Below are 23,355 nucleotides of genomic sequence, written 5' to 3' on the forward strand. Positions count from 1 at the left end.
CCAGGAGGAACTGACCCTGTTAAAATGGAGGCCTTGCAGGAGGAGCTTAAGGTGGCCCGCCAGCAAATCAATGAACTGAGCGGCAAAGTCATGCAGCTGCAGTATGAGAATCGCGTGCTGCTTTCTAACATGCAGCGCTATGACCTGGCCTCACACCTGGGCATACGAAGCAGCCCATTGGATAGTGACGCAGAAAGCGATGGAGGGCGGGACGATGATACCCCCTCAACCTCGGCCCCTTCACCTCGCCTCCTACCGCCCCACCGAAAACGTGAGGGCCCTATTGGAGGCGAGAGTGACTCGGACGAGGTGAGGAACATCCGCTGCCTTACCCCCACGCGCTCTCTCTACTCACCTGTGGAGAGCCGTTTTTTATCCAGAAGCCTGAAGGACCGGCAGCAGATGATAGACATCCGAATCGAGGCCGAAAGGCTCGGCCGTACAATCGACAGGCTCATTGCTGACACCAGCACTATTATTTCTGAAGCTCGGGTATTTGTCACCAATGGTGAGCTCTTTTCTAGGCTTGATGATGAAGACCAAGGTGGTAGGTAGGTACTTCATGTGATGTACACTACCGTTCAAAGTTTAGGGTACCCAGACATTTTGATGTTAGTCTTAGATATGGCTTTGTAGGCCAGCATCTAGGAATTTGTGTCTTCACTGTTTAACCAAGCTGCTAGTTCTCAAATTAGACAACTCTAATGCACCGGTTTTCAACAGGTTGGCATCAGGACCCACTGTATCACCCTAATGACATGCTGCAACCTAAATCAATAAAAGATTTCCACTTATTAAATGTACTGATTGAAAAGCCGACATAGTTATCAACCATTTTGCTGCTACAGATTTTTTCTTCCTGATTTATTTTCTCTTTTCTCCCTTCTCTATTTTCTTTTCTTATTTTCTTTTTCCTGTTTCCTTTCTTGTTCACTTTTTTTTTCTTATCGTCTCTTCTTTTTTTTACTGTTTTTTTCCTTTTTTTTTACTCTTTTTTTATTTTTAGTGATCATTTTATTATCATTCTTACTTTTTTTCTTTTTCCTCATTTTTTTCTTCCTTGGCTAAAAAAATGAAAGAGAAATTATGCTTTCAATCACTTTTGTGTCTCTGTTGTTAGTATTATTCCTTGTGCCTGTGTTTCACTCTGCAATACAGTGGTCAAATAATTCACACATACATATTAATCAAAACCAAACATTTCACTTCTGTAGCTTTATCCCCAATATAATAAAATCTGTATCTCATATATATATATATATTCTGCTGTATCTGCGTTTTCCCATGCTTAATATGTGCAAACAAACTACTACTTACCAATAATTTTCTGAAGTGGTGTCAGCTGGCATTTGCAGAGCATTATCGCCATCTCCTAATAAAGAGTGTCATTGACCCTCAGTTATTTTTTTCTTATTAATATTTTTGCCAAGACAAAGGTCTGCGACACACTGAAAAAGCATCCGCAGTGCTTTTCTTTCAAAAATAGGGGAATTTCTAAACAACCCCAAACTTATAAACGGTAGTGTACAAGGTCATATTCAGGTGATATTGTGTGGCGATTTTAACTAACCCGCACTTGTTTTGCAGGATCCGTGAACATGAGCTGCTTTATCGTATTAACTCGCAGATGAAAGCCTTCAGAAAAGAGCTGCAGGGCTTCATTGACCGATTGGATATCCCTAAACAAGAAGACAAACAACAGGAGGAACCTTTATCTGTAAGATTTATTCACAACACCAGTGATCAACAACCACTAGTGTTGGGCGCATTACTAATTAATTAGTTAATTTAAAAAGTAATTCAGTTACCCCCAGATTTCTGAATCCAAAAAGTAGTGTGTTACTCTGAAAGTAACTATCTAGTTACAAATTACCGTAAATACTCACATAGAAGCCGTGCTAAAACTGCTTTTAAATAGCCACATAAGAAAAGAAATAAAAAAAAACATGTACACCGACTTGTGGATTCAAGGCAAGCCTGCATATTTCTTGGCTTGTGCCATCAAGAGAACTTGCAAAGGAACAACTAGCCAAGACACTACATATCAATTTGGTCTCTGGGCTTCAAACTACTCAAAGATCTTCTCCATTTCTGGGTACTGTCCAAGACGTTTCCTTTTTTCCACAGTACAGTTTTACTGTAAATGTTGTGCTTATGCTTACCCAATTGATTTCCTGTTGGTTTGTTGGCTCCTTATAAGACATGGCTCTTTCCCACGCGCTGCCTCCCGTTTGCTATTGGTGACACACAAACAAATATGCGCATATTAGCTGATCCTCTGATTTCAGTATTTTATTTTGTGGTTGTATATTCGGCTTGGATGTAAGAACATACCAGAGGGAGAATATCTCCATGAGGAGAATTTCGGAGTCCTCGTACTCAAACCATGCCGCCATAACCGTATTCAGTTGTACTGCTTTTAAAAAGTAGCAGTATAATGCAGTAACTCAGAATATAGTAATTACAGCAGGTTTGCAAAGTTTTATTAATAACGCGTTACAATACTCAGAGTATTTGCGTTCAAGGAATGTGTCCTAACACTGCTAACCGCTATGTGGAACAATTTTTCATTGTTCCATATTCTGGCATTTCTCACAAAACTTAAATATACTGTTAGTTGTCTCATTCCAAAATGTTTTTTGCTGACAATCTGTCAATGTTCTGTTTCTCCTCATTTTATTTCACTCAAGATGTTTCAGCCTATTATTTTGCTGATTCTCATTCTTGTTTTGTTTTCATCGCTCTCTTACGCAACCATTTTTAAACTTGTCTTTCTTTTGACTCTTTTCTTTGTTCTGTAGGCCTCACAATTGATTAATGCACATTTGTATGTCTTTTTATTTTTTTTTTCATGTAGTGCTTCATTTCTGTTATGTTTGATCATAAAGTTACTCATGACACAGGACATTATCATTTTATATGCAAGACCCGAGCCATTCATCAGGACAGATGCTTTCGAATTCCATGGAAGACTATACAGCTTGGCTACACAATAGAGAAATAAGTGAGTATGCAACACATGTTCTATGCATATTTTCAGTTTAAGTCATGTTGTTGAGGCAAACAACCTTTCACATAGTGAACGAAAGCCAAAAATCTCTAAGTCCGACATAATTTATGTTTCCATATATCTTTGCAAAGAAAAAACGTAAAAACATAAATACACCTTCTTAAATATTTCCACACGGTCTACAAAATTGACAATCATGATAAATGCTGGGTTGACCTCATTTTCATTACCGAATTGCATCATTACAATTATTATTATGATTGGAATAATAGGCCTAATGATTGGAGTAGTCGGTTTTCCACGATTTTTTGACTATCATTTCCTAAATCTGTCCACCCACTTCTGGTCACACTTCTGACTGACATGAGTTTTCTCCTCTTACATTCCTAAACAAGCCTAGTAGGTTGATCAGTGATTCAAAGTTGTCTATAGATAGGAGTCATATACTGGTGTGAAAGGTTGTCTGCCTCTATGTGCCCTGGAATTGTCTGTCAACCATTTTAAGCGTACTACTGTCCGACCCACACACCTGCACCCCTTGTGACGATAAGCAGTTGGAAAATAGATGGATGAATGATAGGTTTATAGTTTAGTAGACACTCAAAATAAGGAGAGAATACATCAATGTATTTGAGACAGGAACAGGAGAGGACCAACCCCTCAGACGGGAAATTCCAACCTGTTCTTAAAAGCCCTTCCATGAGTACTTGTTTTTATTCTTCTAGGTTACAAATCAGATCCGCTTTTATTGGTGCGAATAACAAAGAACAGCAAAATTATTCTGCCAATAGTGATAATGATGCAAAAAGTGCATACAATTCAAAACAACTAACACGAGTGAAGTATTTTAACTGGCATCCAATGAGATCTCCTTTTCAGGTGTCCAATATTAAACAGAGAATAAACTGATCAATGGTCAATCTGCTGAAAAGAACAACCTCACAAGCTATTGTAGTGTACTGTGATGCATGGCTAAAGTGGGTCAGTTGCCCTCCAGAAGGAAATCGGACCCAGTCGCCAGAGATGAATGAGGCTTTTTGACTCAGCTCAGTTAAGTTGGGAGTAGATTTTATTCCTAGTCAAATTGATGCCAGAGCCAACGGACGATCGTCTCTCAGAGTAGTGGCGCACGCAAGTTTTCATGGAATATATAGATAACTCTTGCCCATTTTTGTGGGCCGTCCCCTAAAACAAAGCAAACCATCTTCAAGTTCCAAGGTACTTTCCCCCTTGAGTAATTTGATTTATTATTTTCCACACTGGAGTCAGAAAACAAGCCAACACTTCTTAGTAGGGGGTTCCAAGATTCCCATATAGCCCATTTGACACTGAACTTTGAGAGTGGGGAAGGTATGCTTCCTCACAGCTATATTATGTTTTTCTCTTAGTCTCAAACCTCACATTTGGATCTGTACTATAGCTGGCGCACATAAAAATATACCTCTATTTCCAAATTTGATTTGTTCATATAAAGCATCAGAACATGAATCTAATACATGTTAAAATTAGATTATAGAACAATAAACATAAAACGAGTAGCACATAATGGAAAAAACTTGGCTCACTTTTATTGAAAAACTGATCCAATGACGTTTGCTTTTGCTAGCTTTCAACAATCCGTCGGAAATGCGCATGGCAGATGTAGGAATAGCCCAACTTGTCAACACTTTCTCCGGGTTATTCCTTTCCACAAATTCAGAGACTTTGTGGAATTTTGCTAAAATGTCTTTATTTGGGCTGATGGCTGTATCTTTCTCCCCACTATCTTGCCGGAAACCCTCCTCCTCCTTGTCTGTAAACCCTGAACTGTGACGGTGACACAAAGACCATGCAGGAAGCACGCATGCACACTGGTTGCCAGGTAGATTGATGTCTTCTCTCCCTATTTTGAGTGTCTACTAAACCAAAAAAACTTAGCGTCAAGTTTGTACTTAATCAGCATGCTTTAAACTATAATTACCAAATAAACTTGTGCAGTACTTTTTTTAATGCACCCAAAAAGGGTTTTGATTTAAAGCAGAGAGAAAGTGAGAGAAAGAAAGTAAGATCATGTATTTATTTTAAAAACTGCATTTTTTTTAACCTAACCTCACACTATTTTACGAAACTACTCCAGCTGAAATTTGGACTTTTTCAGAGACAAGTATCCACCCCGTACTATCATACTGTGTCACATAAGGCGGCCGCTTTGGAGCATGTGTTTGTGTTGCATTTGCTCGGACAACTATTTTATTTCTGTAGAGTGAAGTTAGCTGTCCAGTTGTGTGTAAATTGGTTGGTTGCGATGGAAACAGTATCAGGTGGCAAACATTGGCTGTGATTGATGGCGAGAGTCTACTTCATAGGAACTGTCTGGCGTTGGGAACGTTAACTCATGGATACATGGGATAAAAATACTCCCGTTCTTTCCATACTTACACGAGTGGGCTCCATGGTATTTTTGGCACTGTAGTGGGGGAGTTGTACCAGCCCTTCCCGTTCCTTTATTCTTGACAAAACAGAAAGGGATCACAAAGAACTCAATCTTCTGTCTGCTGAGACATGAGGGGGATCATGAAATTTTGCACGAGGACTGCTGCACGGGCTGCTGCCTGGCTCCCAGGATTGGCCGGGTTTGGATAAGCGGGGTGTTTTTACTACACATTGGAGTGGTTGTAAATACATGTTTGCCTGTCAAAGACTTTTTTCAGCACAGTTGTGTGCATTTTTGTTCAGATTTTTAGGGTTTTTGGATGTCGGGATTAGCTTACTATAACTTTGAAGCGGCAGCGACATGTGGAGCGCGCTTCTAAATGGGTCTGGGCTGCACAGTCGGGACGGTGCAACTGGAGGCAACGTCACATCGCAAGGATGGGAGTTTGTACCTGGTACCAGAATGGATAGGACTGAAACTGGAAAAGGAAAAAAGCTTAGCGCCCTGCGGAGGATCTCCTCTCCACCAACAGTCTTCAGTCAATTTCACCAACTCCCCTGCAACGCTTTGCCCGGAGGAGGTGAAGCTGGCGCAGAGACAAAGCTTGACTTCCTCAAAGGACAAAAATCGTCTGAGTTTGAAGCCCAGCAGCAGCATCATACACGGCTTAAAAGAAAATTTGATGATTTGAAAAAACAGCATGTGCAGGATAAAGAGGAATGGATGCGGGATAAGGAGAGGCTACTGAGAGAAGTGGCTGACATACAAGTAACTACTCAAGTACCTTGAAAATATTTGTTGTTAATTAATGTTAAATGTTGGATGTTGTGTCTCATTGGTGTCCATTCGAATAGTTGCAATCTTAGACTCTAAATTAAGGGTCTCAAACTGGCGTCCTGCAGGCCATTTGTTCGCCACTGGTCAATGGTTTGTTTAAAAATACATAACTAGATAGTAAATACAGTACTACACACATTTATCATAGTGTTTTCCTTGTGAGCTGGACCTGCACCTGTTAATTAGTTAGGTAGAGCTCGAAATTGGGACCAAGTCACCTGCCAATGCGGTCACAATTGCAGTGCATGCAGGTCAAAATAATAGCCTGCAAAAAGCTAATCCTGTCTGCAGTGTTATAAACGCATCAAGAAAGAGAGTGTGAAAGACTGAGAGAGAGAAAGAGAGAGGGGGATGGAGTGACGATAAGAGAGTGACACTTAGAGACTGAAATAGAGAGACCCTGAAAGTTATTGAACAAGAGAGAGAGAGAGAGAGAGAGTGAGCAACTGAGAGACTCTGAAATAGAGAGGGCCTAGAGGCACGATCAGGCCTAAAAAAAATCCAGCCCGATCCTTGAGTATTAAAGCCAGACTCAGCCTGAGCCAGAACAATTACCGGTAACTTGATTTGAGGGATTGATAACCAAGAAAACACAAATATTTATATTTTACTTGTGAGGGCCAGGCTGGGATTTTCTTTCTCAGATTTGTTTTAAAAACATTATCCACCGATCATTGTTCTTTGTTTCTTTTTCTATGTGTCGCTTTTATTTCAGGCCCTCTCTTGCTCAGGGCTGCGAGCGGCAGAGCACTTTAAACATTTAATTGGTTTGCACTGTTATGATCAAGTTAAAATTAAAGTAGCTTGGTTTTGCATCGTACTTTGTCAGTTTGCAAAACAGCATTTTTTTCTAAATTTCCCACACATCATTTGTTTCTTTTTCTTTGTTTCAGGCAGTGGAGGATCCCTTCTTACGCAGCGCCGCAACGCATGCTGAGTTATCATTGTTGCTAATGTTTGTGTGCAGGGGGGAGAGAACCGAAGACTTATGCTGGACCTGAAAACAGTTTTGGAAGAAGTGCAGGTTGAGGTGAAGCGTGAGGAAGAGATAAGAAGTGAACTGCAGCTGCAGTACACTAAAGACAGATGTGCTTGGGAGCTGGAGAGGGCAGAGCTCAAGTGCCGGCTTGATCAGGTACGATATGACCTTGACACAAATTAAAATATGATCTGCTTACTGTGTAGATGGTGAAAATATTTCCGGCTATATTTGCCACTCATAGTAACAAGTGATAAGTCACAGCTGTTGCCCTCCGCCTTGAGTTTAGTGTTGGGTGTGTTACTGAAAAAAACTGAATTTGTTACTCGTTACTTCAATTAAAAAGACATTGTGTTACCTCCCAGATTACAGACATCCAAAAGGAGCGCATTATTCTGAAAGTCGCTTTCTAGTAAATGATTACTGTATGCTGTATACTCACATTGAAGCCGACACTTAAAACTACTTAAAAATAGCCAGATAGACATAGAAGAATACGATTATACAAACCTGTGTAAGCGGTAAAGTCATTTTATTTCTTGTCTTGTGTAATCTTGATTGCTTGCAAGCAAACATTTTGCTGAGACACTCCATATCCATTTTGTCTGGGTGTTTCAAAACACTTGAATATTTTATCCTCTATTGCTGAGGGCTGTCCATGGCGTTTTCTTTGTTTTCCAGGCATGGTGAATTGCAAAAATAATGTTACAAATAAGACCAAAATTCAGAACATGTCTAATGTAAGTTCTATGCTTACCTTTGCCCAATTGATTTCCCGCTGGTTTGTTGTACCTGTATAGGGCACAACCCTTCCCCATGCGCTGCTGACCATTCGCTACAGGTGTCACAAAACCAAATATGTGGATATAAGCTGACTTTCATCCAAGCTGTATTTACAATACTAAAATCAGGAAGTATATATTATAAGTATATAGTTATTTATAATTGTAATGCATAAGTAGGGAGAAATGACTGTGCTCTAAGTCTGAGACAGTGCCACCGTTACTGTATTTATTGGTACTGTTTAGGGCCATATAAACATGCCAAACCCGCTTTACAACATTATTACTGGTGCTGGTGAATGAAAAGTTATTCAATATGTTCTGACCGAGGGGGGAACATTTATTGATTAGGAGGCATAGAAATTCAAGAACATTTTTTAAAAATTAGTGGAGTAACGCACCATGTTGTAACATACAAATTCTTATTAATAATGCGATACAGCACTTGTTACGGAGAAAAGTAATTGCGTTTCATGTAAGCAAATGACTTTTTACTATGTATTACTGGGAGTTGCGCTAAAAGACACATACTGTAAGAGTTTAATTTTTATTCACAGTTGCTTCCAAGGTGTGAGAAGTTTTGTATGGATTACGTCAATCTCCACTTGTTACTGGTGTCGATGAACTTTATCCGCGCTTCCACATTTATGACTGTTCAACGTGTTGACTGAAGACTGCAGAAAAGCCTTTAGAACAGGGCTCTTATATTAAATTTACATGAAGCTTGCCAGGGTTTGGAATTCAAGCGAGATTGGCAAAATTAGGTTTTCCACAAGAAAAACTTCTAATGAAAATGTTCCACTGTTCTCAAATTTATTTAAGAAAATGCTACAGAAAACAAGATCTACAATTAGATATAAAAACTCAAAAATTCATATAAAAGTAAATTTATAATTTGCTTGGGCTGTTCTTACATTAAAAAGATGGTGTGTATTGGGGCCGTCACAGTCTCAAGGTATTTTTTGCTTGCCTAAAAATATCTTAATTATGTGATGTAAATTATATTTTGTCCATCAATACTTATTAAATAACTCGAGCATTTAACCAACAACATTTCAGCCATTACTTGTTTCTAGGCTCTTAAATCTACCCAAAGGCCTTCATAATAAATCCTGAAGGTGGTGTACCCTAATATCAGTTTGCAAGAAAGCTGTTGGTTTAGAGTCTAAACTTTAGACAATCAGACCCGAAGTGTTTTCTAAGCACCTGCTAGTGGGCGTTGGGCAATGTCACCGGTTTCACAGTCTATGATTGGCTTAGGGGCCAATAGCTGTTATACTTAAAGTGACTGTGATGCACAAGGAAACATATTGCATGTTGATTGAATAGTGAAATGTTGGATAACTCACAAGAGTGCAAGCCTTTCTCAAGCCGGAAAAGGTTTTGTCTGCCACTTTCAGCCTACAGACGTTTTAACCACTAGGAGGCACTATATAGTACACACTGTCTCTTTAACACCAAAATAATTTCCCACTCTTACATGCAACACTTGGGTTACTAGGTCATGATGTATTGTCATACAAGTGAAAATCTAGTAAATTTGCTTTGGGCCTCAACATCGACTTTCTTGTGGCTCTGAGAGTGCGCGTGATACGATAACTGAACACATGTTTTAGTAATTGCCTTTCATTTCAAGATCTACATGCCCCAAATTGTTGTCCTTTATTGACCCCAAGAGCGTCTCTACAGAGCAGAAGGCGCTGATCCGCTTCAACCACCAGAGGGAGTACAACATTACATATTCAGACAAGCTTAATTCGTTCCAGGATTGTGCACATAGCTCAAATTGCTCCTGTAACAAGCTAATTTTCCCGATATGAAATAATGAAAAAAAAAATTTTTATTTTGTCTGCCTGCGTCCTCCTAAAACCATCCAAGTGAAACATAAATAATTAAAACAAGTCTTTCTGAACACAAAATACACATCCAAATAGTAATTAAACATTAAAAATACAGTAGGAGGGTAAATAAGATAAAATTAACAATATGAAATGCAAATTTAATACGAGCGCTGTAATGAATGTGTGCCTGTGGTGATGAGGAAGGGGTTGGGGTTGCAAGGAGGAGTGACGAAAGCGTATACCCGTCAACTTATATGTTTTCCTTGCATTTTATACAATTTGTTGATCATTTCAAATTATGTACACCATATAACAATTTTTATACAGGATAAAACAAATTAAAAAACCCACCAATATCATCCTGCCCGTTTCGGCTTTAATCTGCATTGTCTCAGTCACTGGTATCAGACGACGATGTTATTGTACATTGCTATTTTTTTTTGCGGAATTCTCCAAAGTCTCTCTTACTGTGGTAAATAGTTGCCGCGTTATGTTTGTAGGATTTAATATAACTTCATTAATAAGGAGAGCAATTGGCGGAGGTTCACAGGTATGAGATCAAGGGACAGTTGATGATATGTAGGCACACTTAAACTTGAAGTTACTGTAACTTTAAATGAACATGCATGCTATAGTAGTTTGCTTGTGCAAACCTGACAAGTCGATGCTGGCAGTGAGCAGTCACGAGCGGTAAGGGGTCTCTAGGGTAGCGTCTGGGACTGCTCGTTAACTGGACTTCGTATTGCGAGCAAGATTGTTCTTCCCAAAAATTATTATGTTCCGAAATTCTTGTGTTTTTATGTGCTTTTTTAAAGAGGTAGCCCTGTATGTTAATTTTACAAACAAAAATACAAATTGCTCCATCTTAGCCCAGCACCAGTCTTTCCAGTATTCCAGCTTTCTTTTCAAAACTGTGTCCAAATCATTTCATGAGAAAGTCACTGTATACTGTTGATTTACAAAGGCAGCTTGGCTATGTTTTACAAGCCAGCCCAGCACTCCGCCTTTAAGTAGTTTCCCAACAGCTACTAAAATGTTATTTTAGTGTCCACTATATATAGAGGGTCCTCATAGCAAGTGGCCACAGCTATGTATTCTCTGCCATACAGACATAATGGCCGAGCAGTATAGTCTAGGGAAGACCAGGGGTTTTAAAACTTGATTTTCTTGGGGGCCGCCAGAGCTAAGGTCTCAGTAAGGTTGGTTTGCATCTGGTTATCCATGTGATAGCCATGATTAAAAAATACCACTGTTATTAAGTATATTTTCAAAAAAGAGGTTCTAAAATTTAAAAAAATATGATTGGATAGCTGGTTGGATCCCTTAACCACTAGGTTGTATGGTCACCAATTTCTGTAGTGTGTCTTGGGCAAGTACAGCCTGGTGGTGCCCATCCCTCTCCAGGCCTGTTTCAACCCAGTCTCGAATTAGGGACCACTCGTTAGGCGAATGCGTTAACCACAAAAATATATTGAGAATAAATTGGCCCCCGAGCCAAATGTGATAGACGCCTGCCCTAGACTGCCTACTCATTGGGGTCTCACCAAATTATATACAAAAATCTATTCATAGTGATTAAGTGCTCACAAAGGACAAAATTAGGACAGAAAGAAAAAAGAAAAGTGCATTTTCTTTTAAAATCAAAAATCACATCGAACTTATAACACTGGTCTGAAAAACTGCAATTGTTTTTTTTTTCTCCAAATTCCTGCATCCCTAGTTGATACCACCTATCATGTTTTGTAATTCACGCTAAATTTTCAAAGTGCCTCAAGCCAATAAAAAAGTCAAGGCTTGTTTTGTAAAAAGATCTTCAGCCGACCGTATGTCATAGCACGATGACAGAAGCATGTGTGTAAGTTTTGTGACTCAATGCAGAAATAGAATGCTTAGAATTGCTTGTATATTCTAGGGGTTTGTGATAGTAGGAATTTTGTGTCGTTCCTATCCAAATAAATACATCGTCGTAACGATCGATATCGATACTTTTTGCTTGAAAATGTCATGATCATCGAATTGAACCCTTCCCTCTTGAGTTAGTTTATGATTATGATCAACGCAGCACAAATATTTTCTGCACTAAAAATATTTCATTTTTGGTTGAATAACTACAATAAAAAGATAAATATAAAAAATAGCAAAAAAATTCCTCTGTTTCAGGACGGTATCCAAGAGAGTCAAACAAACAAAAAAAGCACAGATGTGACCAAAATACAAATGCGGTATTACAATGTTAACGAGACCACTAAAATACTTTCCATTTCAAATATTTAGAAAATAAAAACAATTATGAAAATAGGGTGTCAGTTGTCTCTCATTGACTGTTGCCATAGTGAACACGGATCTACACGTTTTTGTTCAGGAACAGTTACATGTTTACATTTTTGGTTGTAGCTTGTTGCTCTCTGCAGAGTAAGCTTTTTTCACGTGTTTATGTAAATGTGTGGTATTGCCACTGTTGCAAACCACTTCACCACACAAATTACACCTGGTATTGTTCTTTTCTTTAGTTGAAAAAAGGTCAACATTGCGCTAAGCTTTCCGTGTGCCTCTGTCATTTTCTGTTTCTGGTATGGGGGTACACATATTATTGGCCCTCTCTTCTGCCTGGCAAGGAGGATGCAGCATCAGGTCAAGTAGAAAAACAACAACAATCCCACAACGTTTTAGACCTTATCACATTAAAAATCGCATCGCATGACCTCTGTAGTTGTACAGTATAATGGTTTGGTTAGCAATTCTAAATAAATGGTAAGATGGGGGGGGTGTACCCGTAGCAGCAAGATGGCTGACAATCATATTGGCTTCCTCAAGGTGACACTCGTGTTATAACAAATAAGGGCGAGTGGATTGATCCAAATATCGAGAATTATCGTTACTGAAAAAGGACTTGGATCGGATCTAAAATATTGTCCTGGGATCGATACTGTCTTTCCATTTTACTTGCACTATATTAGCATTGTGATTGGGTTTTAATATTATACATACATTAAAACTTTCAAATTGGATCCAATTTGTTTACACTTTATTTGGACTACTGATATCATTTCCAAAATAGTGGGTAATGGAAAGTATTTTAATCGTTTTGTTGACATTGTTAAACAGTATTTGTATTTTTGTTTTATTGCTGCTTTTTGGGGGATTTGACTTTCGGGATTTTTGGGGGGGAATCAGTTGTTTAATTAGTAGAAGTATTTATTTTTTTACAGTGTTAAAGATTTTATTGTTTACACTATTTGAATGGGGCAGCACGGCGGCGCAGTGGTTAGCGCGTGTGTGGCACAGTTCTGAGGTCGTGGGAACCTCCTGCGTGGGTTCAAATCCAGCTACCGGCCTTACTGTGCGGAGTTTGTATGTTCTCCCCATGCTTGCGTGGGTTTCCTCCGTGCACTCCGGTTTCCTCCCACATTCCAAAGACATGCATTTCAGGTGAATTGGTCGGTCCAAATTGTCCCTAGGTGTGACTGAGCGAGTGGGTTGTCTGTCCCCGTGTGCCCTGCGATTGGCTGGTATGGGCTCCAGCCCCCCAGCGACCCTAATAAGGATAAGCGGTACAGCTAATGAGATGAGACTATTTGAACTTTTTAAGATGTGCAACGGAAGGTGTCATTTTTGTCACGTTTACATTGTTGTACGGTGGAACCTCGGTTCTCGACCATAATACGTTCCAGAACCCTGTTTGAAAACCGATTTGGTCGATCACCGAAAATCGTTTTTGCCATTAAAAGTAATGTAAAATCGTTTTAATCCGTTCCAACACCCTGAACGCTTACCATGAACGTAAACATGAAGCTAACCCAGGCTAATCGTACATTCGCGTTAGCGTAATCTTCCGTACGAAAGATTACGCTAACATGAACGTGTACAACTAAAAAAATCAGGTTGTTTACACGTCATTTAGCACCCGGGTCTCCACAAAAAGTGGTGAGCGGTTAAAGGATAAAGAAAAGAATTATGAATAGGATTTCTTACCTTTGTGGTGCTCAGCAGAAGCCATGCTGTATGTATAGCAAGATCGGAAACTCGCACACCTTCTTCATATTTTGCTATTATTTCTTTCTTAAATGCAATAGTTGTACGCACTACTCTTCTTTTTTCACCTGTAGCAACTTTGCTGCTTGCGCCGACCTTCTTCGGAGGCATAATTAGGGGCTAAAACACTCCGTTCACCGATATCTAAAGCGAAAGCAAAAAGAAGTGCGCGCGCACGTCATAACAGTTCTTCACGAGGGGTGGGGGCAATCTACACCCGTACGCCGCTCAGCATCGTACCCTAGCGTACCGGCGTTCGAAATTCGATTTTTTGAACGAAAAGCGAAGCTAGAATTTCTCGGAATTTTTAGTCGAGAACCGATTTGTTCGGACTGAGAGGCGTTCGAAAACCGAGGTTCCACTGTATTTGTATTTTGGTTACATTGCTGTTTTTTTGGTTTGACTTTTTTTCTGAAACAGTAGCCACAGATTTTTTTTAATACTGTTATCGTTTCTATTAGTTATTTAATGAAAGATCAAACATGTTTAGTGCTTAAGCATCTGCTTCCGACTACCCCTTTTCGAACATGTTATGTAACATTATTTTGCTGTTGACTCATTGTTTTTGTCCTGTTTTTATTTTAATGTTCGAAATAAAGTTTTCAAAAAATAAATAAAAAATAAACCCTTTCTGCTGTGTTTATCGTAGGTGTAACTAACACAGGGGAGGTTAATGATTCAATTATCTTGTCTTTTCGTAGCAAAAAGTATTGGATCGGTATCAATTGATGCTACCCTGCATTTACTTGGATAGGATTGTTACCACAATTCTGTGTATTGTCCGCCCATTAATGAAATATTTTTTTAAATTTCTCGATCCCTGAGTAATTTTGAAAAATGCACGATTACATTCTTGTTCACGTATTTTGGCTTATTGTTCAAATCAAGACATTCTTTTTAAGTTTTTTGTTTTCACTACGAAGCACTCAAAAATACAGACTGTCTCTTCAATGTCATTTTATAGACAGACTTGTCACATTGACTGCGATCATGTGTTTCTGAACTGTACACTGTGTAGGGGAAATTCCGTAGACAAGAGGTGTGGCCTCTGAACCCACTAATCACATGTGCGAGTTTTCACAGGATATTTTCAAAATTCTATTTTTCCTCTTCCCTCCACTGAACCCACTGAAATTCATCCTAGGGTGTATTACATCTCCACTTATTCTACCTTCCCTTCATGCCACTTCTTCATTGTCATCATTCCTTTTTTTTATAAACAATTCCTGTCCCCCATCTGGCACTCGTTCTTCTCTTCTTTCAATCCATTCCAAACAACTGACCGCTTTCAACACTGTCATTCCATCTCTGTCCCTTTGCATTCCTATGTCTGCTTCACTCGACAATATGTGTGGTTTCCTTTCAGCTGGAAACCAAAGGCGGTTCCAAAGGCAGTTCCGGATCAGAGAGTGGAAGTGTCCAGTGTGTAGCTGGATCTAACTCAGTGACGGAAAAAGCCAGTTGTGAAAAGGACAGTGGAACGTCAACGCTTCTTTGGGACAAAGAAGAACAACGAAGACTTCTGGCTGACACTTTCTCAACCACCATGGAAATGCGATGTCGCATGGAGCGCAACGAGAAGAATTGGTTGAAGGAGAAAGCACAGATACTCGAGAGATTTGACATTGAAAGGAGTGAATGGGAGAGCCAACTCAAAGATATGCAAAGGAAAATAGAAGAGGTATGTTGATTGCAAGTCCTGTAAATGTAATAATTTCTTCTTAGCTGAATTTTATTTATATCCAGTCTTGGGCACGTTACTGAAAAAAGGTAATAAGTTGCAGTTACTAAATGCTTTATTAAAAAAAGTAGTTCAGTAACCCCTCAGATTCACAGTTTACTAAACCCCTGGCCCGTTGGAACACTAGTGCTGACGCGAGTCTGGAAAGCGCTTTTCACTGCTGGCGGTTCCTGGCCTTTTTTTATGGTCGTGGCAAAGTTGCCCCCAGTCCATTCCTTGGTGTTGTCGACCCAGATTACTGACACTAGAACATATCGTTACTTTGAAAGCTACAAATTACTGTATATGATCGCATAGAAGCCAACCCATAGAACCGTTTCTAAATAGCAACATAATTAATCTTATGGAAGTAGTTACGCCTTCATGTTACTCGTCTTGTGCAATATTGAGAGCTTGGAAACCACTCAAAGATCTCATTTTTGAGCATCTACAGACAAAATATTTTTACAAATGAAAAGAGTAAAATTCAGCACACCTTTACTATAAATTCTGTCCCACGCGTCCTATTAAATTTGTCATTGTCATTTGACCTTTTACATTTCAATGACACAACCATGTAAACTGGGAGGAGCCCACAGGTTGTTAGAAAACCTTACAATAGATTATTTTGTACTTAAAAAAAAAAAAAAGGAAATTCTGTAAAAAATATCGCATAGAATTAAAGGCTGCTTGGCATCAGAAGTCAGATCTTAAGCCCTAGTCTGAGCCCAACCCCGAATTTCGTTCTAGGTCGGCCCTCAGATGTCAATCATTACGTTCGGGTTTGGCCGGGCTTCTCTCTTGCGTTTTTGTGTGTGTTTGTTTGTTTGTTTTTTTTAATACATTTTTCATAAAAATGTCTCTACAACATGTAATGTACTAAACTCTTGCCTTGTCAATTCAAATGAATCCTTCATGTCTATGTCTATCATCCACCTGTCATTGTTCTTTGCTTCTCTAGCTCTCTCTCTTTTAAAGGGCTGTGCTAGATTTTTAAGGATGTACTGCTGCTGTGAATTCTGGCCTAATTTTCAACCCATCAAAATGACAGACGGCCTTAAAATGTTTTGTTAACCATTTAAAAAAATCCGTCAATGATATTAAATTGTCAGTTAATGTGACCTCTGTTGATACAGAAATATTAGATATGTAAATGTTTATGCAGTCTTGCTTAACTTACATTTCTTTACAAAAGGCAATCTTTAATTGGTTATCATAAATCACATCTCCTACCCCTGAGTTCTCACAAATAAAATATGACATTTCGCGTTTGTTTCGGGCTCAGTCCTGCTAGTCAAGTGATTGGTTGGGCCGGGATGGTTTTGGCTTTACTACCTACAAGCATGGGTCAGTTCGTACTGGATTATTTAGGTCTGATCTTCCGACTACTTTGCACACAGACATTGCCAGATAGGCAGTCAATGTCAAGTAAGTTAGCATGAGGTACAGAATATGAATTGATAGTTGACCATTGTGATCATGTAGGAGCCGTTCTTTTATATTTTTCTACAATTGTTAAACTAACCTTTTAAATGTTTGCCATTATTAAGCTCCTTGGCTTTGTGATGGCGTGTTTTGATTTAACTATTTGGATGTATTTTCATAATCATATTGCAGTATTTGAAATTGTTCTTTATTTTTACTATTTCTAGTTGTACTGCGAGATGAGGGCCAAGCGAGAGGGCGATTGTGGTCATCGAAATGAAGAAGAACTGCATCGGCTTAGTGTGCGCTCACTCAGCTCTGGTTCCAGTGTGCTCAGTGACATTTCACAGACGCATAGAAGCTTCAGTCACCCTGAACCCCTACCTACCTTAGACAGCTACAATATCATCAGTGGTGGGGACTATGAGACTCATTCAACCACACCTTATCGACAAAAAAGACATTGTGAAAACAATTCAGATGGTAAATGTATCCGGAATCAGCTTGCATTTCCTGGATTTAGGAATAAAGACCCTACCCTTGATAGGAAAGATGCTGTGAAAACTACTAAGTGTGAAACAATTTTCTGTGAACCTGTGGGACAAGAACAGGCAGCAAACCATGGTTCCATTGGGAATGAAATAAATCAATATGGTTTTCAAGACAACCCACTTTTCGCAGAGCTGAGTGATACCGGTGAAAAGGAAAAAAACACGACAGCTCTCAATGCTGTGAGTAACCTGAAGTTACTTTTCTTTGATCAATTTTCGATCATTGTGCGTTATATGGACAATAGTGTTGTGACACCTGGTAGTTACACTTAGTAAGAAATGGGAAAACATTACATTTTTTAATTGTTTTCATTATTTGGGGGATGGCTATCATTTATAAAAGTGGTTTCAAGAGTAGCTCTGTCTCTTTTTTTGGATGGGGTTGAGGTCAGCTCTCTCACATTCTTGCATAGTACAATCACCACAACCATGCGTTTATGAAGTTTGATTTGTGCCACAACCATGCATTTATGTAGTTTGATTTGTGCCCTGTGGCATAGTTTTGCCTAAAACGCAAAAGTGACTTTGCCCAAAAGGGTCTTATAAACATTGAAAATACTTTTAAATGTCTCGATAAAATAAAGATTTCCGGTTAACTAGGAGATAACTGGTGTCTCAATACTGTTGTCCATGTCTTGAGTAGATCAAACTTATACAGTTTGTATATACCGGTATGTTTTGGTCTTTGGTGAATTGAAAATCTTGTCTTTCTTTCTCTCCCTACTCTTTTGTTCTTCTTTTTTGCATTGTTCCAGGCTCTGAAAGAGATCGCTTGTGCAAGTGAAGAACTCTGTAGATACCAGGATGAGATCAGAAAGAGTCAGGATATAAGGTAGCAAAGTCTTGAAGTCATGTTGTATCGACATTTACCAAATCTGAGTTGAACAGTTGAAAATTGGTCAAAGAAATTTCAGCATACGTATTTTCCAATTAATTTAATCTTACGTATTTTGTCCAGCATTAGATATTCAATGTACTAAATATTAAAAACAATGGAGTAATTACTTTGCTCAATTTTGTTTCAGACATATATCTGAACCATTATACCTCTCAGAAGAGAAGGACATCCCTACAAACATGGATAAAACAAATGCAGCAACGTATGACCTCAGCCAAATATATAATCAACTTGAGGAATTGGAGAAGGAAAACTGGATCTCCTTATCACCAAATTACACCTCACAGGCCAAAGGAGAGTCAGAGAATTACTGGGAGAAGAATTCTCCTAACAGCTGCAAAGATGTAAACACACTCCCCTTAGCACACTTTGCTATAGATACAGCAGCCCCATCTGTTCCTCCACGTAGTTTCTCCCGGAATTTGAGCTCTCCCTCCCAGACAGATACAGAACTCCACATACCCGAGTCCCCCATAACAACAATGGGAAAGTGCCACAACCCAGTGGACCGAAGGTATATTAGTCCATCCATTGTTAGAAAGTTTGAAGCAATGTTGCAAGAAAACGAAGGAAAAGTTTTCATTGATGGTGTAGTAGCCTCCTATTCCACTCCTAAAAATTTAAAATGTAACACTGACTGCTGCCATAACCGCTGGTCTTGTGATGCAACTAAGTTCACTAACAGTAAGTTCTCTAGATGTGGGACATTCCACAAGAGTTTCTCTGAAGCCAGTATATTGACTTCAACAAAAGATTGCTTGCCTAACAACCCTGGTAGAGGGAATTTGCAAAACCATCATATTAAAGGGTCTCCTGTTGTTAAAGAACCTGTAGATTTAATATTGTCATCCCTGAAAACATCACCAACTAGTCCCAGCCTGCAGAGCTCCAGGAAGAACATCATTTTAGAAAGAAAAACTGCGGAGTTCAACAGAACTTTGTTTCAAGCAGGAATGGGCCATGGATTAGAGGAGGAAGAATGTGTTATAGAAGATGCTCACTCTGTGGGTTGCCAACCAGCCTCAATTACAGATTGTGTGTTAGATGAGCTTTTACTTTCCAGAAATTACCCTGATGTCACCACTAGTGGTAATGATGTAAATCGTGAAGTTTCATCATTTACCTTAACTTCATGTAATCCAATTCAATACACAGGAGTCCAACTGAACCAAAATAGTTCTGAAGTTAGAGAGACCAGAATAAAGAATGACACACTGTCCTTTAATGAAGTTGAACAATCAAATCCTTTAGTCCTGGAGGTTAAACCAATAAAACTTCAGAGACTCTCTGGGGTTGAACAAAACTTTCTAACAGCAAGTGGACCTCCCAAAGAAAGACAAAACTTAGACATTCACCTTTCTGAGCCTGTATTGTCTACAAATATCCATCTTGATCAGAATATGGATGACATCATTAAGACCAATATTCCTTCGGGAGCTAAAATTCAGACAGCCGAAGTTGACATTGCACTTCAAGAGTCTTCAGGACAGAGCAAACAGAGACAAATTACACATCCAAACCTTTTTTCTCTGCCTCAGACCCAGATGCACTTCTCTGGACCTGCAACTCAAAAGTTGAAAGACCATCCCTGGAAGCCCCTCACTCTTGCAGCATACCCTCGTTCTGAAGGTTCACGGTCCAACTATGGGGCTCTAGAAAAAATCCTGAAGCACTATGAGAATGCAGCTCAGCCACAACCACAAAATGAAACAGGTCCGGGTCCTATCAGCCTTCAATCAGATAGGGGCACTGGATTGAACGTGCGGGACACGCACCTTCAGCCTGTAGTTCCTCCTCTGCAAGAGCGCTCACTAATCATTAACCATTGCACTCAGGATTCACAGTGACGGCAAAGTGGGGCAGATACAACAGTCTGTGCAGGTGAGAGAAGTTTAACCAATGCACAATCAACTCATGATTGATCTCTAAACATTTCCTTTGTATAAATCAGTCGGTGGTTGGTTTTGACAAAAATGTGTTCACATTTCCTGCATAATGCTTCATAATGATGAATGTTAAGTTATGTGTACCAAACGAGGTGACTTACAGTTCCTGATCTAAGGATAAAACTGTTCTAACTAGCGTTGAGGTCCTTTGGTGAAAATCACTTGTAAATAACTAGTGCTCAGTGTCCACTAAGTCATAAATAAACTATTAAAGTACATGCCTATGACATTTCTCTCTAGTGTTTAGCTTATCACAACCGATTATCTCTGGATTTACTGTAGCCTAGATGGTAGGGCGCCCGCTCTGAGACTGGGAGGTCGCTGGGTCAACCCTCGGCCGAGACTTACAACATTGGTACTCATTGCCTCCTTGCTTGGCACTCAGCATTAAGGGTTGGAATTGGGGGGTTTGGTCACCTAATGACTAAAATGGCTGCGCCCTGTTTGGCTGCGGCTGCATCGGCTCGCTACAGTTTAACTGTACTGGTCAGGTGTAACGACATTTCGTTCTCTGTGCATTGTTACAAAGAATGACAATAAAAGTAAATTCTATTCTATTCTTCTAAAACCTTGGGCGTTAAGAACTCAAATCCTGCAAATAGAACCTTGTTACCAAACAAAAGTACCACATAAGGTTCTATCTGATTTCACGTATTTTTTTACAAGGCAGTAGCAGAAAGAAATGTTATGAAACAAACCAGATTTACTTGTAATGATTGTGAAAATTCACTTTGTGATGGTTTCATCTGACTTAGAGAATAAACAAAATACACAAAAATGGCAATTCGTAGCTTTGGAAATTCAACAACTTCCATGTTACATATCAGATACGAAATGTTGCGTTGGAGTACTCTCTGCCAACTAGGGTTATTAATTTCATAATTTTGCTACACTCATCTGCAGGCATTTAATTGCAAAAAAAATTAAGACAAATTAAGGCAAGAATAAAAATGTTCCATTTCTGTATGTTCCAACTAAGATTACTCACTGTTGGACCCGTGATTATTTTAGTTTGGGACAAAAACTTCAGAGGCTTACCTTTTTAAAAGAGACCAAAACCGTCCATGTTCTCCAAATGTTTCAAGAACAGCATTCATTTTTGGATTGGGATTTTATGCACATTTTAGAGGAACGTATAGGGGTCAAAGGATAAATACTGTCCCACAAATCATTTGTGCTTACTAGAGGTATAACGTTAGCTATATGGAGGATGTCTGGCAGTAAATCTGCGGGATTAAAGATTGTTGTGAAGTTTTCAAGTTTAATTAAAGAAGCACACAGCACCCCGTGTCGTTATTATACAAGCTCCTTCAGTATCATGAGGTTATATCTCTGGATGGGTGCCTATGCTGAAGGCTAAATGTGCTGATGTTCTTTAAAAACTGTTTACCACAAGTCTGTGACAAATTTTAAGATGGAAAATGCATGTAATGTTTATCAGGACCAAATTTGATGGTGGATAGAATGGGTTGCTCTTCAATCATAATTTATATTTCCTCACTGATAAGTTTATTCTGTTTTTAACATTGGACACCTGCAAAGATTGCATAGGATGCCAGTTCTTCATTTTGGCTATGATTACTCACTGCTGTATGTTACTTTTATTATCAAGCACTGTTTATATCATTATCACTATCGGCCAATAATGTTCCTGTTCTTTGTTTTACTCACCAATTCGGGCGGCCATGCTTTTTATAATCCAGCAGATTTAAAAGAAATAGATCAGGGGAGGGCTTTTAGAGCCAGATTTGGAATTTCTTATCTGAGGGTTTGGTTCTCTCCTGTTCTCATTGCTATTTCAAAACCCAACCTCCCCTTATATTGAGTGTCTATTAAACTATAAACTTATTGCCCACAGAATGAAGTTGAGCCAAGTTTTTACTCCAGCAAAATGTCTTCTTGAAACCTACACGTCAAGCTCATTGCCTTCCTGATAGGCAAACCTCTCCTGAGCGCTCCTCTCGCTGTTAAGCCTTCCTCTAAAATACTGTTTGACTGCCTCGACTCCCCTTCTTGCTTGATTGATTGCTATATTTTCCCATTAAGAAATGTTTTAAGCCTTATTTCGTGGTCACAGCAACAGGAGTTTTATAAGATTGACTCTAAACTTATCTTGTATTTTCAGCGCTGTTTTTTGTTTTGTAGTGACTCTGATCTCTTCTGTCACTTAGTTTAAAAGCTTAGTTGTGACGTTGCTTCCAAACAAAGCCACTGCAAGAAAGCTGACCAAATTAAATATGCTCCAAAAAGTGTCAGTTGTGCTGTAACATGTAAAGTAACTCCATATTCTTCTAAGTGCTTTGAAAACATTGAGATTTACTTTACTCAGGTCTGTATAGTTGCCTTGACTGTAGAAGCCTTGTGCTCTATTAACCAAATATCACTAATTACTTTTATCCTGTAACCTGTATTTACAACAAAAATTAATGCAATCTGGAATTGTACAATGTTTATTATTTGTGGGTTTTCGGCATAAAGATAGATTCCATGTGATGACTGGTTAAAACGGGGGGGAATTTCAGATAACATTGTCATTTTTCTGCTTTGAATAGCATTACATTCATCTAGTTACTGTACTTTGTATGTGACTTATTCTTCAACTTCAAAACTGACCTACATTGTATCTTGAATGTGCATTTGGTTTTCATGGAACTTTTGGTGTTTGATTTTTTTTTCTTCCCTAATTTAGTTTGAATGGTGGTATAGTTGGCATTATGATTGTTATTTGATTGCTTTACTTTTATGTAATGTGACTTTTGATGTGCTTAATTCACTCTGCGAAATGCTTAAGAAACAAGGACAAGGCCATTTTGCTACCTTTACTAATGAATGGTTACAAATGGACACTGCTCAGTAAAATATTTCTAAGTCATGCCTTTGTTGCTTATTTTGTCTAATAAAAGAATTACTTGAGACAGTAA

General features: G+C 38.9%; 2 protein-coding genes across 8 annotated transcripts in view; both read left to right on the top strand.

The window, feature by feature from the left end:
• Positions 1–2,833, top strand: part of mtcl3 (MTCL family member 3) — a 17,047-nt gene extending 14,214 nt beyond the window's left edge. For 2 of the 3 annotated variants that reach the window (XM_088326547.1, XM_088326546.1), the window contains 3 exons: positions 5–551; positions 1,588–1,717; positions 2,691–2,833. In XM_088326547.1, the coding sequence (XP_088182673.1) occupies positions 5–551; positions 1,588–1,717; positions 2,691–2,801 (788 nt within the window). In that variant the 3' untranslated portion in view covers positions 2,802–2,833. Of the gene's footprint in view, positions 1–4; positions 552–1,587; positions 1,718–2,690 lie in introns of those variants that run through there. The other variant, XR_015849500.1, reaches the window with a different exon arrangement.
• LOC148371922 (uncharacterized protein KIAA0408-like) lies at positions 2,817–23,355 on the top strand. Of its 5 annotated transcripts, none has more exons than XM_088326542.1 (9): positions 2,817–3,004; positions 4,836–4,871; positions 7,228–7,395; positions 15,261–15,575; positions 17,267–17,770; positions 18,346–18,422; positions 18,616–20,201; positions 20,324–20,369; positions 22,293–23,355. In XM_088326542.1, exons 2-9 carry the CDS (start codon positions 4,839–4,841, stop codon positions 22,366–22,368), a joined length of 2,805 nt encoding a protein of 934 aa, XP_088182668.1. In that variant the 5' UTR covers positions 2,817–3,004; positions 4,836–4,838; the 3' UTR covers positions 22,369–23,355. The 5 variants fall into 5 exon arrangements, with proteins under 5 accessions (XP_088182668.1, XP_088182671.1, XP_088182670.1 ...); XM_088326544.1 differs by having other exon boundaries at positions 2,818–3,004; positions 18,616–18,832; positions 20,027–20,369; XM_088326545.1 differs by lacking the exons at positions 20,324–20,369; positions 22,293–23,355 and having other exon boundaries at positions 18,616–19,002; positions 20,027–20,213.

The sequence above is a fragment of the Urocampus carinirostris genome, chromosome 2 (genome assembly GCF_059441175.1).
Source record: "Urocampus carinirostris isolate Australia breed hairy pipefish chromosome 2, RoL_Ucar_1.0, whole genome shotgun sequence".
Lineage (NCBI taxonomy): Eukaryota > Metazoa > Chordata > Actinopteri > Syngnathiformes > Syngnathidae > Urocampus > Urocampus carinirostris.